Raw genomic sequence first — 18,070 nt, forward strand, 5'->3', positions numbered from 1 at the left:
GGACAATGAAGTCACGGTGTTCTTATTTCAATTTCCAGAAGTGTATACGCGGTCCACGTCCTTCGAATAAAGCCCTAAAAGGAACCTGCAACCCAGTGTAAATTCGAAGCTCCAGCGGCAGGCAACAAGCGGAAAGGCAACGAAGAAAGTAGCGACAAGGGAAGTTCGAAGGGGCGAACATCAGTCATCGGGAGTCGGAGTATGCAGGACCGATGACTCGTTCCCGGACCAGGAGGACATAACACTGGGACGCTGTTCCCTTAAGGAGGGAGCAATCTCGCAGTAGAACTTCAGTAACGCAGACACCTCAGTCGCCGGCACGGTAGCTCAGCGTGTTCGGTCAGAGGGTTAGCTGCCCTCTGTAATAAAAAAAAAAAAACTGAGTTCACCGGTCACCAACGAACTAAAACGGATGTCTTACGACGTCCACACCGAGCAGATGTAACGAACAAAATGAGATAAAAAAAAGTGTAGCAATTATGACGCTAGATGGTTGCGTGGAGGGTCATTACTTCAAACTCACCTGACCGGAAAAATTTTAATTTCTATATTTGGTTCGAGTACATTCTAGAAGTATCCACAAATGTCTAGAATCATTGTATTGGAATGTTCTGTAGCTGTATAAATACCGTATGTGTTCTGGCCGGAGGCAGTTTCCCCGTACTCCTGTAAGTGCTGAATAAACCTTCGCTCAGTGAAGTCAGTGTTCGTCATTCATCTACTTACACCTTCCTCTACGTGTCAATATAGTTCATTTAAGTAATTGAAATATCCTCGTAATGAGAAGTGATTGAAGACACCATTAAAGGAAGATCTTTATTAAGAAAACGAAATTCAGTTTCAGTGTCTTGAGATGGGTATCCTTACAACTACATAAACAGAAACATTTCTCCTGTGACGTTGTGTGTGATGTGCCTACACGACGAACCCTATAGTCGTGGATAGGCTACAGGGTTAAGACCTGGCTTATTACTGGGCCAGTGCTGCCGACATGTTACGGCTTCACGCACTGCTGTTGAACACCAGGACAAAATAGGCCGGTTATGCTGTCATGGAGCACTGTGACGAATCTGCTGGTGCTGCCAACTGGTAGTGCTGGATCTGAATTGCTGATGCGGCTGGAAAGCACTGCCTGTGAATCAAGGAAAGCACACGAGACCCAACATGATTCAAGGAAAGCACACGAGACCCAACATGATTCAAGGAAAGCACACGAGACCCAACATGATTCAAGGAAAGCACACGAGACCCAACATGATTCAAGGAAAGCACACGAGACCCAACATGATTCAAGGAAATCACACGAGACCCAACATGATTCAAGGAAAGCACACGACACTCAACATGATTCAAGGAAAGCACACGAGACCCGACATGATTCAAGGAAAGCACACGAGACCCAACATGATTCAAGGAAAGCACACGAGACCCAACGTGATTCAAGGAAAGCACACGAGACCCAACATGATTCAAGGAAAGCACACGAGACCCAACATGATTCAAGGAAAGCACACGAGACCCAACATGATTCAAGGAAAGCACACGAGATCCAACATGATTCAAGGAAAGCACACGAGACCCAACGTGATTCAAGGAAAGTGCACGAGACCCAACATGATTCAAGGAAAGCACACGAGACCCAACATGATTCAAGGAAAGCACACGAGACCCAACATGATTCAAGGAAAGCACATGACACCCAACATGATTCAAGGAAAGCACACGAGACCCAACATGATTCAAGGAAAGCACACGAGACCCAACATGATTCAAGGAAAGCACACGAGACCCAACGTGATTCAAGGAAAGCACACGAGACCCAACATGATTCAAGAAAAGCACACGAGACCCAACGTGATTCAAGGAAAGCACACGAGACCCGACATGATTCAAGGAAAGCACACGAGACCCAACGTGATTCAAGGAAAGCACACGAGACCCAACATGATTCAAGGAAAGCACACGAGACCCAACATGATTCAAGGAAAGCACACGAGACCCAACGTGATTCAAGGAAAGCACACGAGACCCAACGTGATTCAAGGAAAGCACACGAGACCCAACATGATTCAAGGAAAGCACACGAGACCCAACATGATTCAAGGAAAGCACACGAGACCCAACATGATTCAAGGAAAGCACACGAGACCCAACGTGATTCAAGGAAAGCACACGAGACCCAACATGATTCAAGGAAAGCACACGAGACCCAACGTGATTCAAGGAAAGCACACGAGACCCAACATGATTCAAGGAAAGCACACGAGACCCAACATGATTCAAGGAAAGCACACGAGACCCAACATGATTCAAGGAACATAGTGCTCACCTCAACAGACGTCCTGCATAACTCCATGAAGCTAAAATTTGGGAATTTTGGCTCATACAGATGGAGATGGCTAGGAGGACGCTGCCCAAATGTGGGTAACACCGGGACGCTGTGTGGAGGTAGGTAACCACGTGAAAAGAGAAAGACTTGCCAGTATACATAAGCGTCCGTATGTCCGGGGTACACAGAATATTATGCCTTTTCTTCAGTACAGTGCTGGTTTCTGTGGCGTCTTGTATTCATCCTGGATGTGACAGTTGACTGAAAAGAGTGTAATATGGTTATTTTCTGAGATGTTGTTGGATGTGTTAATATTTGTAAAGGAAAATGAAGCATTTGAAGAACTGTGGTCAGAGAAACAGTTGTTAGCAACAGTATCTGTGTTTGACTGTAGCACTTTGGAGTCGTAGAGTCCTTGACAGTCAGAAGTAGAAAGCTGGGATGTGCAATAGGCGGGGTTTGTTGAGTGTACAGTGTAATGCATGGAAGCACTTTCGGAACTACGTGGGTTGCAGCTTTATTACGAGGAGGAACGATGACTCAAAACAATGGTTGGGTACAATATGGACATAAAAAAGGTTTTTGACATGAAGAGCAAGATATTATTTGACGAAGTAAAAAGTTTATTTTTATTTCTGCAGACTTGTCCACTTCACCCTAGTCACAGTCGATTTTTTGCTCATTATTCAATTCATTGATCTTCTGAGTTGTTGTACAGTGCCATGGAAGTTACTAGATTAAATGTATTTCACATTCTAGTCTATAATTGTTTTCTTTGATAAGTTGCTTCCTAACTGAAATTTCAGAACTTAAAGGTTGAATCATGTGTTTCATTGGCATTCTGTGTCGAGATTATAAACCCACTTTCTCTGGACCAACTGCAGTTTGTTTTTAGCAGTATTTTTTGGCTCTTTCGGAGTCTTGCTGTTTCTGCCAGCACTTCGTTTTGCAGGTGAGACTCATAATAAGTGATTGTTTCGTTTAGCATTGCGTAATGCAGGTTCTGTCAGTTTCTTTATTTTACCAGGGCCATATGTCAGTGTAGCAATTTTCGTGTGTTTTAGGTTACATTCTTATACAGGTCGACATTACAGTTTTTTATGCAATTACTTATTTTTTCAAACAGTTCGCCCTGACTAAGTCTACTGAGCGTGAAATTATTGGTTTGCTTATTTGTTTGCTTATGAATGAGATCGGTTTTCACACAAACAGGACTCATCAATTTCGAGTAAGTGATTTGGCTTTGAGCTCAGTAGCACATTTAGGCTGTCGTTCACATTCCCAGGTTCGTATTTAAGATAACACACACACACACACACACACACACACACACACACACACACACACACACACAAGTAAAGGCTACTCACAATAGCCAAAACACAGTCTTCAAACTACTCTCGGCCCCTCTCTTGTTATAGACTAAGGTTCCAGAAAGAGGCCATTGCAATACGATGGCACGCTTATGCCGACGCCTAATCTCAACTCTCTGTGGTAATGACTGTCTGCAATGTTACCAACCAAAGGCCACGTAAACTTGGTGTAGTGGCCCCAAAAATACGTGGATATCCTACTATAGAGGTAGTTTCAAACCTAAATCTTTATTATCTATCTATGAACTACTACCTTCTTGTATCTTCTATCTTGTATACACATATAATGATTCTATCTACATGTTTAGGCTAACCTAAGGAAGTACTGTAGGGATTTTGATATGTTTTTCACTAATAGATAGACTTATTTATAAGGATCGTTTGTTTATATTGTTATGGAACGGTTTTACCAAAACTGCCCTACACCCTAATTAACAAGCTATTCAATAAATAAAATGATAAAATTGCAGATAATCCCGCGTATTTGAGAGTATGCAGACAATTGAAATAAAGAGCATTGGATGCAAAATACCATTGGATTCCTACTTCATTTCTCTCTCAGGGGACGGTAAGTGTGTAAATTTTCTGTCGAGCTGAATTTGCCTGCCGACCATACGATCGCAAAAGGCCACAGATAAAGAACAGGAAGCATATCGTAAAAGTGTTAGCACTGAAAGCCAGGACCTGCAGCAGGAATGTTCTAGGATGAGCCCACTGTTTTGGGCCAGCGTTCCGTACCAGGTTGTCATGGACAGCACGAGATTAGGGCGTCAGACTCTGCAGCCTGTAAAACTGTATTCAGAAAAACTGTCAAACTGATGCTTTTCGAAAGACAAGATCTGCTAAAGGAGGAGATGACACGTAACAATCTCTGGATCTATGTTTTGTGTTCCTCTAAGCATCTAATTTATTGCCTAAAACTTTGTAAGAGCAGATGCAATTGGTTTATCAGAATAAGAAAGGAGTGGGAAAATGAGAATCATATTTGCCTAAATGCGTGAAGTCGCATTGGCGGAGGCATGAGAAAGGGCTAGCAGTGGGAGTAATTTTGTTGCTGTTCATCTGCTTCAGCAGTCAAATTGTTAACTATAAATAAATTCTGTATCAAAAGTAGGATGCTGGCTCACTAGGAGAGATCCGTTTGGTTAGCGCTCAAAACATCTCTTGCCATTTGGTAATCTAAAGCAGATGTAGGCAAAAAGGGGAAATCGAGGATAAAAGAGATGGTCTTACTAGAAGCGATGAGAGGGAAGACTTTCTTTTAGAATACGGTAGAGCAAATTTCAACCCAGGTTCAGAGAGCCCTGCTCACAGATGATGAGCTACAATTAAATTTTCAACTAACACCACAGTCTTTCTCCCTCTCATTGCGCAAGATATGGTAAGCCTGTACAGTATGTCGAACAATATTTCAAGATTGTTTTGAAGATCTGAATTAGGTTTCGATATTTTAAACGCCTTCACACGCCTAGCAAGTTCAAATGAATATGTGCTTAGACAAGGAAACTGATCAGTGTATGGTTCTTTCCGGGTCTGATTCTTCATTCCTATAGTTAATATAGTCAATACAAAAATACATTTCTAGCATTTGTAGACTTAAAGAAAGCTTTTGACAATGTTGACTGGAATACTCTCTTTCAAATTCTGAAGGTGACAGGGGTAAAATACAGGGAGCGAATGGCTATTTACAATTTGTACAGAAACCAAATGGCAGTTACAAGAGTCGAGGGACATGAAAGGGAAGCAGTGGTTGGGAAGGGAGTGAGACAGGGTTGTAGCCTCTCCACGATGCTATTCAATCTCTATATTGAGCAAGCAGTAAAAGAAACAAAAGAAAAATTCGGAGTAGGTATTAAAATCCATGGAGAAGTAATAAAAACTTTGAGGTTCGCCGATGACATTGTAATTCTGTCAGAGACAGCAACGAACTTGGAAGAGCAGTTGAACGGAATGGATAGTGTCTTGAAAGGAGGATATAAGATGAACATCAACAAAAACAAAACGAGGATAATGGAGTGTAGTCGAATTAAGTCGGGTGATGCTCAGGGAATTAGATTAGGAAATGAGAAACTTAAAGTAGTAAAGGAATTTTGCTACTTGGGGAGCAAAATAACTGATAATGGTCGAAGTAGAGAGGATATAAAATGTAGACTGGCAATGGCAAGGAAAGCATTACTGAAGAAGAGAAATTTGTTAACATCGAGTATTGATTTCAGGGTCAGGAAGTCGTTTCTGAAAGTATTTGTATGGAGTGTAGCCATGTATGGAAGTGAAACATGGACGATAAATAGTTTAAACAAGAAGAGAATAGAAGCTTTCGAAATGTAGTGCTACAGAAGAATGGTGAAGATTAGATGGGAAGATCACATAACTAATGAAGAGGTATTGAATAGAATTGAGGAGAAGAGGAGTTTGTGGCACAACTTGAGTAGAAGAAGGGATCGGTTGGTAGGACATGTTTTAAGGCATCAAGGGATCACCAATTTAGTATTGGAGGGCAGCGTGGAGGGTAAAAATCGTAGAGGGAGACCAAGAGATGAATACACTAAGCAGATTCAGAAGAATGTAGGCTATAGTAGGTAATGGGAGATGAAGAAGCTTGCACAGGATAGAGTAGCATGGAGAGCAGCATGAAACCAGTCTCAGGACTGAAGACTACAACAACAACAACAACAGTTAATTTAGCAATATCTGACAGCATACATGGAAATAATTAATTTCACTCCTTATCATCACTTTTATTCCAAGTATATTCATCTTTGCCAAAGTACTGTTATTTGCTGTGATATATTTCATTTCTAATCTCAGGTGCCTACCAGTTACTTGTGTTACTCTTTCTGTGTTCATTAGCGAAGTCCATGCATTTTAGTATTAAACAGCACTATCTTCTGACCTTTTGTTTCATTCCATAGGTAGATCAAACCCTACTCATTATATCTTTGAGAGTTATAATGCCCCTTATTTCATGTATGACTAGGCCACTCCTGCTTGACTTCAGATGTCTCATACAATTATCCGTAACACAACTTTTGTTTAATAATTCACATGATCTTATCTAACTCCTGACCAGGGTTTAACGAGCGCTGGCGATGTTCTGTCATACGCAGTAATCTCACGGAAGCCAAATCGAGATATGTATGAGCCTTATTTGTAGACGTTTATCGTTTTCAACTGTTTTTTCACGTAATTTCCAGGGCTGAAAAGAGCATTACTGTAACACCGTAATGACTAAACCTTATATTATTAAATTAATATCAAGTTACTGGCTGTTTTCTAATTTGTGTTTTTCTTTCTGCAAGATAAGGATGTAAGTAGAAGGCAGACATTGTCCAATGTCTCACGCTGAATGTTGGTGTTTTTTATTTATTTGTACTTGTCATTTTGGAGAAATTTGGAAAATTTGGGTAGGTTATGTGGGACCAAACTGTTGAGGCTACCGGTCCCTAAACTTACATACTACTTAATCTAACTTAAACTAACTTACGATAAAGACAACACACACACCCATGCCCGAGGGAGGACTCGAACCTCCGACGGGGGCAGCCACGCGAACTGTGTCTAGTCGCCCTAGACCTCGCGGCTACCCCGCGCGGCTGTGGGTTTTGTGGTAGTTGAAGAATGTGTTGTTGTTGGCAGTTTAGTTAGCACGAATGAAGTAGAAAAGGAGACGTCAGGTAATTCAGGAATAACAGATAGTGATTTAATTACGGATTTCCAGCAGTATAGTATGCGACAGTGAGAGGCTTGTGAAATTCGGAATAACAATTTACAGGGAACAGGTGATATAGAAACCAAACTGAGAGACATAATTGTGGGGATCAGTTAAATACTGACTCTACGAGTGAGGAAAACGTGGCAAAATCGTAGGCGACAGTAAACCAGAGTCACTGGAGATGGAGAAGTAACACAGAATGTTACGAATCGTGCACCAACTTCTCCTCTAATGTCACCGTTTTATCTTCAACCTTTTCTTAACGAGATGGCTTGGATAACTAACACCGATACAAAAAGTTTGAAGCAAATTTTACAACAGTATCGTTGAAAAATAAACAGCAACACGGAAAGATGGAATAAAGGTTCGGAAAGACTCAAGAAAATTTCGTAAAAATAGAACAGAAGACAATGGACCAGGCAAAATAGATCGATGAGTTGGTCCCCAAGTTAGATAAGAAAATCGAGGTGAGTTTAAGGAGCTGGAAGTCAAGTGAGCCCAAAAAATTGTAAGGTGTCAGGCAAATCCAACACCTTCCATGAAAACCCTGACATGATAAGCAAATCCATTAGTATGTCACATAGCTCGGAATAAATCGTGACATTAATTTAACCAAAGTAATACGAGTAACGAGTGAGCAAATGGAATACCGCAGACTAACACAAGAATGCCTAAATGCATGTCATACCTTCCCACCGAGAGACAGACGCAGTTCCGAGGGGAGAAACGAGAACAGAAGCCGAGAGCAGAACCGTGTTAAGCTAGAAGGCCCTACGATAAGGGACGGACTGGACATCCACGTCGCCAGCCTACCGCTAAGGCCACACCACCCGCAGGTTTTATCGTGAGACTTTTTCGCGTCTCTGTTACGTTAGGAACACCCCCCAGCCCATGTTAAAAGATAGAGCCCTCCAGAAGAACAGTATAGATCTTACGATAACGCTAAAAGGACCACACCAGTTGCAAGATTTAGCGTGAGATTTTTTCGCGTCTCTGTTATGTTGCAAACTTTAAAAACATTGCCCCACCACGAAAAGTATAACGTTTCTCATTGGATAGACAGAATTTTTGTAGGCGGAGCTTAAGGTTAACATTGAGACCCTGATTGGTCAGATGAAAACACAGCCAGATAGTTTTTTTTAAACCAACTTCGGTAAATTGTAGTAAGGAGAAATGAGGAAAAAGAGTTAGTTCCGAGATGGCGAGGTGAGCGGAGCTGTGCTGCCCGCTGCCGCCCTGACGCTGCCTAAACACCGACAAGGTAATGAACGCACGCGAGGCCGCATTTTTGAGCGCATAAGGCTTCACTCAGAACTGCAGAAGTCTCATGTGTTACACCCCCTTTTTTGCGTAATACTAGTGTCGATCGTAAATTAAAGCTTATGGTGTTCACATTTGCCACTTGAAGTAAAAATCTGAAACGCGATGATTTCTCTGTTATATAATCATTGAGAAGCCACATCAGCCACTGTTATTTACGACAAGTTAGATAAGTAATTAAAGATAATTGAGGGTCACTGTAGACCATTTTTATAGCTTTCTCTCTTGTGAAACTTACTTTAAAACCTATATTATAGATGTGATATGGCATAGGTCATCCTTCGATCCATTGTAGAACTTGGAAACGCACTCAGGGAATTTTTGTTGAACGCATTTGGTTTTTACCATCCTGTATTGAAAAATTTCCTTTGATCAATAGCGCAATTTATAAACAATGTTTTGTGAGTAGAATAAAATTTCCAATGGTAAACTTACCTGTTTTTTCGACGTTATTTTACCAGCTAACTAAAAATAGGAAAGCCTTGAACCCCTTCCACTAAATTTAGTTACTATTAAGATTCTTTTACAGGTAGTGCAGTGGAGCGGACGCTGCAATCATTAAGTATTTGGTTAAATCATCGTTAGTCTCACTGAACTCTTCTGAATTCTGTATGTCATGTGTGGTCTTGCGTCTCCTTACCAGCAACAGGTCCCAGGTTCAAACTAGTCAATTCCCTAAAAAAGACGCTCAGAGCACAGTTGCGCGAAAGTGGTAGGGAGACACTATATAGAACAAATGGACACCACCATGAATGTTAGGAAATCGATGAGCAAATGCGCGAGTGCAACACCAAAATAGGTAACCTGGGACAGGAAATAATAGAGACAACTGATAAATTGAAAAATGATGTTAATGCAATTAAAAAGAACATTGTGAAACTCATAGAACAAGTTGAAGGTTTAACAAGTACGATGGGAGGGCTGTCGATAAACAAGCACTCGTCTTCAAACAGAACTACACCAACCAAGACAACGAAGAAATTCGTTTTCGAATTTTAGTTGAAAGGAATTCGGGTGGATATTAATCACAGAAATTGTGAATCGCTGGTTGAGGTGCAAAGAGAAATAAAACGTAGGAATGGCTCATGGAATAATAGAAATGATAGTGAACAAATCATTAGCAAGAAGAAAAAGAGAAAAGAAGGGAAAGATCTGTGTGCTGTACATGTGGCGAGTAAAATCACTCTTCTCTACCCGTACAGGCATAATTACCAGCAGGCATGGGGCACCAGGAAATTGAGGTAGACAAAAAAATTGACAAAATATGAAAGCACTCTGCTTTAATGCAATATTAGGCATCATTCCCTGTCCGCTCGAATAGTCTCCATCCGAAAATTTGGAGTGCCGAGAGCATGGTCTGTTAGTATATGACAAAAGTTATTTGCGAACATCTCAGAGAGGAAGCAGCAGCAAATACTCGCTGCCCGGTGGCAAGTGTATGGGAAGTTAAAGGAGGCATTTTTAAATGTGTATTGCGTGAGAGATAAGCAAGAGCACATGAAGCTCAGCATCTTACTGATGGAACCATACGCTGAATCACAAAAAAAAACAAGACCTGATACAGTATTTGATAGAGATGGCCATATCTAACCAGTTTCTGGCTGCACGTTACAAGCAGAAGGAATTGATTAAAATCTTCCTGACAAAACGGCCATACGTAGTTCTAAGAGACATCATGATCGCAGTCTGTGGTACGCTTATTTTTAGTTTGAATGTGAACTTAATATGTGTCCTTGCCAACTCTCGGTCCACTAATCGGTACCATGAAGCATGTAAACCTACTGCCCATAAAATAAAAAATAGAACCAAAAGCTAAGCAAATTTCTATGATATGGTTCCGCTATAACAAAGCTCCAGTGCAAGAACAACGACATCAGTTTTAAAATCGAGGAAAGGGTGAAATTACTGAACGGTTTTGTCGAACACTGCCCTGCACTCTAATTCATAACCGTTTTAAGTAAATAAGACGATTAAATTAAAGCTAATGCCAAGTATTGCATGAGATTGTGCAGATAATTAAAGTAAACACTAGAGGTTCCAAAATAATTAATAATTCTTATTTCACTTCTTTCGGAGATGAAACGAGATGTGTAATTTTTCTGTGGAGTGAAGTTTGCTTTGCGGCCGTAGAAACACAAAGGGCCAAATGGGAAGAACAACAGGAATTTTCTGTACTGCGTCCAATGTTTTCAACTGGAATTCCACGCGGTGGTGTTGCGGACATTGGGAGATTGAGGCGCCGAACCCTGCATATTGTAAACCTGCCTTTGGGAAAGCGGTCAAGCAGACCCTTTACAAAAGATTAGATCTACTAAGGGAGGAGACAGCACGTCGCGATCCAAGGATAACACTTTCGTGTCAAGGTTCCTCAAGAATTTAATTTATTGCCTAAAGTTTTGTAAAAGCAGTTGCAGTTGGTATATCAAAGTAAGAAAGGAGTGGGTGAATGAGAATCATACGTGCCTACGTCAACAAAGTCTCATTGGCGGAGACATGAGAAGGGCCTAGGAGTGGGAGTAATTTCCTTGCTTCTCTGCTTCAGCAGTCAAATGGTTAACGATAAATAAATTGTGTGTCGAAGGTAGGATGCTGGCTCACTATGACAATTCAGTTGGTTGTTGCCCAAAACGTCTGCTACCATTTGCTGACCTGAAGCACGCTCAGGCGAGAAAGGGAATACAAGGAGAAAAGAGATTCTAGCTGGGAGCGGCGAGAAGAACGATATCCTCTCAGATAGCTAGAGAGAACGTTTCGTACCATGCCCGCAGCAATATGCTCATAGATGACGACGAACTGCACTTAGATTTTCAGCTAATACCACAGTCATTTCCTGCCACTGATTGAGCAATATATGATAAGCATGTACAGCGTTGGTGAACAATGTTCTGACAAGTCCTCGAAGTCCACTGATCTGAGTTAGGCCTTGGTATTCCAAATACATTCAAGGACTCAGCTCAATATACCTTTAGGCAAGGGAACTGATCGACGTTTGGTCTCTTTCGGGTCTGATCCTTCATTTTACAGTTAATTCAGTAATCACGGACGGTTTACATGGACATATTAATTTCACTCTTTATCATCATGTGACAGTACGTCACATAAATATTGACATTTTTAGCCGTTGTAAATCGTAGTTTACGTATTCTGAATATAATTAGTGTAAAAAAATATAGTGAATGTTCTTGAAACAACTGATATGCAGCGACAGCATCTTCATTTAATGTCTATGAAAATAAAGGATCGAAAGAGACGCGATTGTACGGCCGAGGAGGACGGACATATTTTGTGGTTCACACACTGTTTTGTTTCGCTATACGGAAGGCAGACATTGAGCGGCTACACATATTTCATGTAAGTTATTCGTTTTTATTTCTAAAATAAACTTGTTATTATTATTATTTGAAAATGAATTTCTTTGTGATACTTGTCACCTGAAGTGCTCGCAGTGGCTAATTATTTTTAATAAGCATTTTTTCAGTAATTTACGCTGTGAGAAGCTCATCTTCCGATGCAGCCTCTGGTCGGCCATTACGCGCCAAGGTATTAATTTATTTTTCAGTGTTAACAGTAAATGTAAATGCGAGAGATTTCGCTATAAGAAACGTTTTAAATTGCAACAGATAATTTACGTTAAAGTTCATGTTTTTAAAGTGTAAAGATTCCATGAGTTCAGTAAGTTTTATCTTGGCCGCTCCAATCGAAAGTCACTCAAGCCTTGCTTTGCAATCAATAAACAGAAATTAACAAAATTACATTCAATTCAGTTAACGGCAACTATATTTTAGTCATCGCGTTCAAAATCTAAAGTTGGTACATGAATAACTGGGGCCCTTCAAGAACCTGTTTCATATTTACGTATACACGTAAGTAAAAGTGATAAGAAAAGACAATATCCCTGAGAGAAAGAAGCATGCTGATAAATTATATATATATATATATATATATATATATATATATATATATATATATATATATATATATATATGCATGTTTGTAATTTCCTATGCATATGACGTCACAAATCCCAACGGACGTCATAATCATTTCCATTTCAAATTTATTTATCGGTCTTTGCCAGAGTATTGTTACATGCAGTGATATGGTTTATTTCTAACCTCATGAGGTTAATAGCTTATTTTACCCATTCTATGTTCAATAGGAAAGCCCATGCATTTTAGTAATAAATATGACTTATTGTGACTTCTTGTTTCCCTCCATTTCTAGATAAAACACTACTTTGTGTAGTATGGTGCCCACATTTCGTGTATGACACGGTAGTCACTGTTTAATTTCAGATGCCTCATAGAATTATCCATTTCACAACCTTTGTTTGATAATTCACAAGATCTAATAGAAGGCCATCTGTTATCTTTTCGCCGCAAAGGTCACCATGTGCAGGTCTTAACAGCAATATAGGAGCATGTTTAAAGCTCAGTTATCGCTCCACAATTGTTGTTGTTATTGTTGTCTTCAGTCCAGAGACTGGTTTGATGCAGCTCTCCATGCTACTCTATCCTGTGCAAGCCGCTTCATCTCCCAGTACCTACTGCAACCTACATCCTTCTGAACCTGCTTAGTGTATTCATCTCTTGGTCTCCCTCTACGATTTTTACCCTCCACGCTGCCCTCCAATGCTAAATTTGTGATCCCTTGATGCCTCAAAACATGTCCTACCAACCGATCTCTTCTTCTAGTCAAGTTGTGCCACAAACTTCTCTTCTCTCCAATCCTATTCAATACCTCCTCATTAGTTACGTGATCTACCCATCTAATCTTCAGCATTCTTCTGTAGCAACACATTTCGAAAGCTTCTATTCTCTTCTTGTCCAGACTAGTTATCGTCCATGTTTCACTTCCATACATGGCTACACTCCAAACAAATACTTTCAGAAACGACTTCCTGATACATAAATCTATATTCGATGTTAACAAATTTCTCTTCTTCAGAAACGCTTTCCTTCCCATAGCCAGTCTATATTTTATATCCTCTCTACTTCGACCATTATCAGTTATTTTACTTCCTAAATAGCAAAACTCGTTTGCTACTTTAAATGTCTCATTTTTAAATCTAATTCCCTCAGCATCACCCGATTTAATTCTAAGTGTCATCGGCGAACCTCAATGTTTTTACTTCTTCTCCATGAATTTTAATACCTACTCCAAATTTTCTTTTGTTTCCTTTACTGCTTGCTCAATATACAGATTGAATAACACCGGGGAGAGGCTACAACCCTGTCTCACTCCTTTCCCAACCACTGCTTCCCTTTCATGCCCCTCGACTCTAGTAACTGCCATCTGGTTTCTGTACAAATTGTAAATAGCCTTTCGCTCCCTGTATTTTACCCCTGTCACCTTCAGAATTTGAAATAGAGTATTCCAGTCAACATTGTCAAAAGCTTTCTCTAAGTCTACAAATGCCAGAAACGTATTTTTGCCTTTTCTTAATCTTTCGTCTAAAATAAGTCGTAAGGTCAGTATTGCCTCACGTGTTCCAACATTTCTACGGAATCCAAACTGATCCTCCCTGAGGCCCGCATCTACCAGTTTTTCCATTCGTCTGTAAAGAATTCGCGTTAGTATTTTGCAGCTGGGACTTATTAAACAGATAGTTCGGTAATTTTCACATCTGTCAGCAGCTGCTTTCTTTGGGATTGGAATTATTATATTCTTCTTGAAGTCTGAGGGTATTTCACCTGTCTCATACATCTTGCTCACCAGCTAGTAGAGTTTTGTCATGACTGGCTCTCCCAAGGCCGTCAGTAGTTCTAATGGAATGTTGTCGACTCCGGGGGCCTTGTTTCGACTCAGGTCTTTCAGTGCTCTGTCAAACTCTTCACGCAGTATCTTACCTCCCATTTCGTCTTCATCTACATCCTCTTCCCTTTCCATAATATTGTCCTCAAGCACATCGCCCTTGTATAAACCTTCTATATACTCCTTCCACCTTTCTGCCTTCCCTTCTTTGCTTAGAACTGGGTTGCCATCTGAGCTCTTGATATTCATACACGTGGTTCTCTTCTCTCCAAAGGTCTCTTTAATTTTCCTGTAGGCAGTATCTATCTTACCCCTAGTAAGCTTCTACATCCTTACATTTGTCCTCTAGCCATCCCTGCTTAGCCATTTTGCACTTCCCGTCGATCTCATTTTTTAGACGTTTGTATTCCTTTTTGCCTGCTTCATTTACTGCATTTTTATATTTTCTCCTTTCATCAATTAAATTCAACATTTCTTCTGTTACCCAAGGATTTCTAGCAGCCCTCGTCTTTTTACCTACTTTATCCTCTGCTGCCTTCACTACTTCATCCCTCAGTGCCACCCATTCTTCTTCTACTGTGTTTATTTCCTCCATTGCTGTCAATTGTTCCCTTATGCTCTCCTTGAAACTCTGTACAACCTCTGGTTCTTTCAGCTTATCCACATCCCATGTCCTTAAGTTCCCACCTTTTTGCAATTTCTTCAGTTTTAACCTACAGGTCATAACCAATAGATTGTGGTCAGAGTCCATATATGCCCCTGGAAATGTCCTACAATTTAAAACCTGATTCCTAAATCTCTGTCTTACCATTATATAATCTATCTGATACCTTTTAGTATCTCCAGGATTCTTCCATGTATACAACCTTCTTTCATGATTCTTGAACCAAGTGTTAGCTATGATTAAGTTATGCTCTGTGCAAAATTCTACCAGACGGCTTCCTGTTTCATTTCTTAGCCCCAATCCATAATCACCTACTATGTTTCCTTCTCTCCCTTTTCCTACTAACGAATTCCAGTCACCCATGACTATTAAATTTTCGTCTCCCTTCACTACCTGAATAATTTCTTTTATCTCATCATACATTTCATCAATTTCTTCATTATCTGCAGATGATAATTTGGAAACAATATAATTTAGAAATTTTTCGTGCCAGCTGGCTTAGGTATCATGGTTGGTTGGTTGGTTTGGGGTTTAAACATACCAAACTACAGGGTCATCGGTCACAGGGATCATGAATTAAAGCCTCGCGCCAGTGTGAAAACAATACCACTGAAATTTAGTTGTGAAAAGCAGTCTCCATATTGTGAACTGCTAACAGTGACTGTCGTCTGTTACATTAGAATGATATTATTAAGTCTTGTGTAGCTCACGACATGCCAGGGACACAAACAAGGGGTAGTAAAGTGTAAAGGAAGATAGCCAGTAATACAAATAAGAAGACACCCAACAACACAGAAACAGCACTGTGATTCGCGTAATATTCTCACGTTCATGTGCATTGAAACAGCATCATACAAGACATGGTATTCGCACATAGAGAAGGAAAAGTGAGCAACGGCAGAAATATAGTTCAACAAGGAAACTACAGTATATAACCCAGAGGGTTTCTTACACAAGAATGTAATTTTTCAGTATTTTTTTACTGAAGTAGTATCACTATCACATTCAGTTAGAGACCTTGAAGAAACCAAACAAGACAGGTTTCTGCTTGAAATACTTTGGCTCATACGACATAAATGCATTAGGTGTAATACTCTGGCCCATGGACTTAAAAGTAACTTAGAAGATATTTCTCTGCGTGGTCATTAAAGATAAAATACAGAAGGGAAACAGGAACGGTGACATGACATAGTGGTTGGCGTATCCTGCTGTGGGTATTTAAAGAAAAGACAGCAATAAAGCTTGGTGGCCGAGTTACTATAAATCTACCCGTCGGCTTTGATGGATGACTGCTGTAAACGCACCGAAACTGAGGCGCACGCCAGCACCTATTACGGCAATAAACTCGTAAACTTTAAAAAAAAAAGTGCTCAGAAAGACGTTTTTCGACGTAACACGACATCTGGAAAAAGTGTAGTTCTCCTTCCTAATCGCCTTTTATTTTGCGAATACACAACATTAACCAGGATGTCCATTATTGAAAAACATTAAAATCATAGATGGTGGAAGTTCTTCGTGTGAATGAATGAGTCATTCTTAGACTACTAATAACATTGGTGAGGGAACAGTTTGATCTTCATAGTGAGATATTGAAAGAGTCCTGTAGGCACCTTTCATTAGTCCGGTAGCCCATTTTCACAAGCAGTTCTCTTTCTTTTCCTTGTTTCTCTTTCCTCATAACTCTCATAGTGGTGTGATTGAATGAATGTGGTTGTGTGTCACGTTGAATGATTCACACCAATGATTTTAGGTGTACATTATAACGCTGAATGTATCGATGCTTTTCTTTAATGTTCTAGGAATTAATGTTATCAGGAATTGTGTACATTCCTCACATCCATATCTTAGGAATAATTTATTTTATCCACAATTTTCTCTTCTATTCCGAGGTTACGTTTTTGCAATTGAGCCACTCACCTCTTAGCTTTCCCTTTAGCACATCCAACGCGTTTTCTAACGCACGGATCCAGTGATTAGTTTTCCCCTTTATTTTAAAACGAATGCTTTAGATTAAGTCTTATTTTCAGGTGTGTTGCTGGGAGCTGATCTTATGCACAGTGTTAATGAATTTTCTAATTTATTTTAAATGTTTGATTCTTGTGGACAGTGCACGGTCAATACTATTAATTAAATCGCATCCTCTATGAGCGATATCACGACGTAGGCATTTTTATGAGCTTTTGGTCTGCGATCAAATTAATTTATTTTCTGACTCGGACAAAACTTCGATTAGTTGTATGGTTAGACTCTGTGGCGACCCTAATCTTCTCACGTTAATTTCAGAAGCAATAAGTATTTCCATTCCCAATAATCGTAACGTAATAACCTGTACAAACAGGTTAGTTAGAACATCTTACTAACCATAGAACGAAAAGCAGCTTCCAAGCGGGACGCCACTGACGCATATATCACACGTTCGAATCGTAAAGCTAGAATAATCTTCATTACTACACTCTGGTTAATAAGAAGGAGAGCGATGTAAGTGTACAGTTTTCTACCAGAAGGCATTGCGCCTCTAAAAACATCATTCCAGCGTATTTTACTTTCTCAGATCCGCGCAATTACCTCACGAAAAACGAAAAAGCTGTCGTAAATAAATATAATGAACCGGGTGTTTACTGCATTACATGCAAAGATTGCTTTAAGAAAGACACAAGGCAAGCCGGTAGGTCATTTCAAAAAAATTACAAGAACAGCGTTCCTTAAATGACCCTCAGTCTGCCTTAACGACGCACTTACGGGAAGCGGTTTGCAGCATCAAACGTCCTTCATAAAACTTAAAAATACTTCATCAAAAGAAAAAAAAAATATTTGGATGTATTACAGGAAGTAGAAAACTGTTAGATACAAAAAAGAAAACGCAAAGATCAAGTTCAGTAATCAGAGTTAAAGTACTATGCCATTCTGCCTAAGTTTGG

General features: G+C 40.0%; 1 protein-coding gene across 1 annotated transcript; it reads left to right on the forward strand.

Moving 5' to 3' along the window:
- Positions 1 to 1,043: 1,043 nt before the first annotated feature.
- On the forward strand, positions 1,044 to 2,456 carry LOC126355322 (histidine-rich glycoprotein-like). The gene has a single exon (XM_050005616.1). The coding sequence runs from the start codon at positions 1,044 to 1,046 to the stop codon at positions 2,454 to 2,456; it is 1,413 nt and encodes a 470-aa protein (XP_049861573.1).
- Positions 2,457 to 18,070: the final 15,614 nt, after the last annotated feature.

This window comes from Schistocerca gregaria, chromosome 3, assembly GCF_023897955.1.
Source record: "Schistocerca gregaria isolate iqSchGreg1 chromosome 3, iqSchGreg1.2, whole genome shotgun sequence".
In the NCBI taxonomy this organism is placed as follows: domain Eukaryota; kingdom Metazoa; phylum Arthropoda; class Insecta; order Orthoptera; family Acrididae; genus Schistocerca; species Schistocerca gregaria.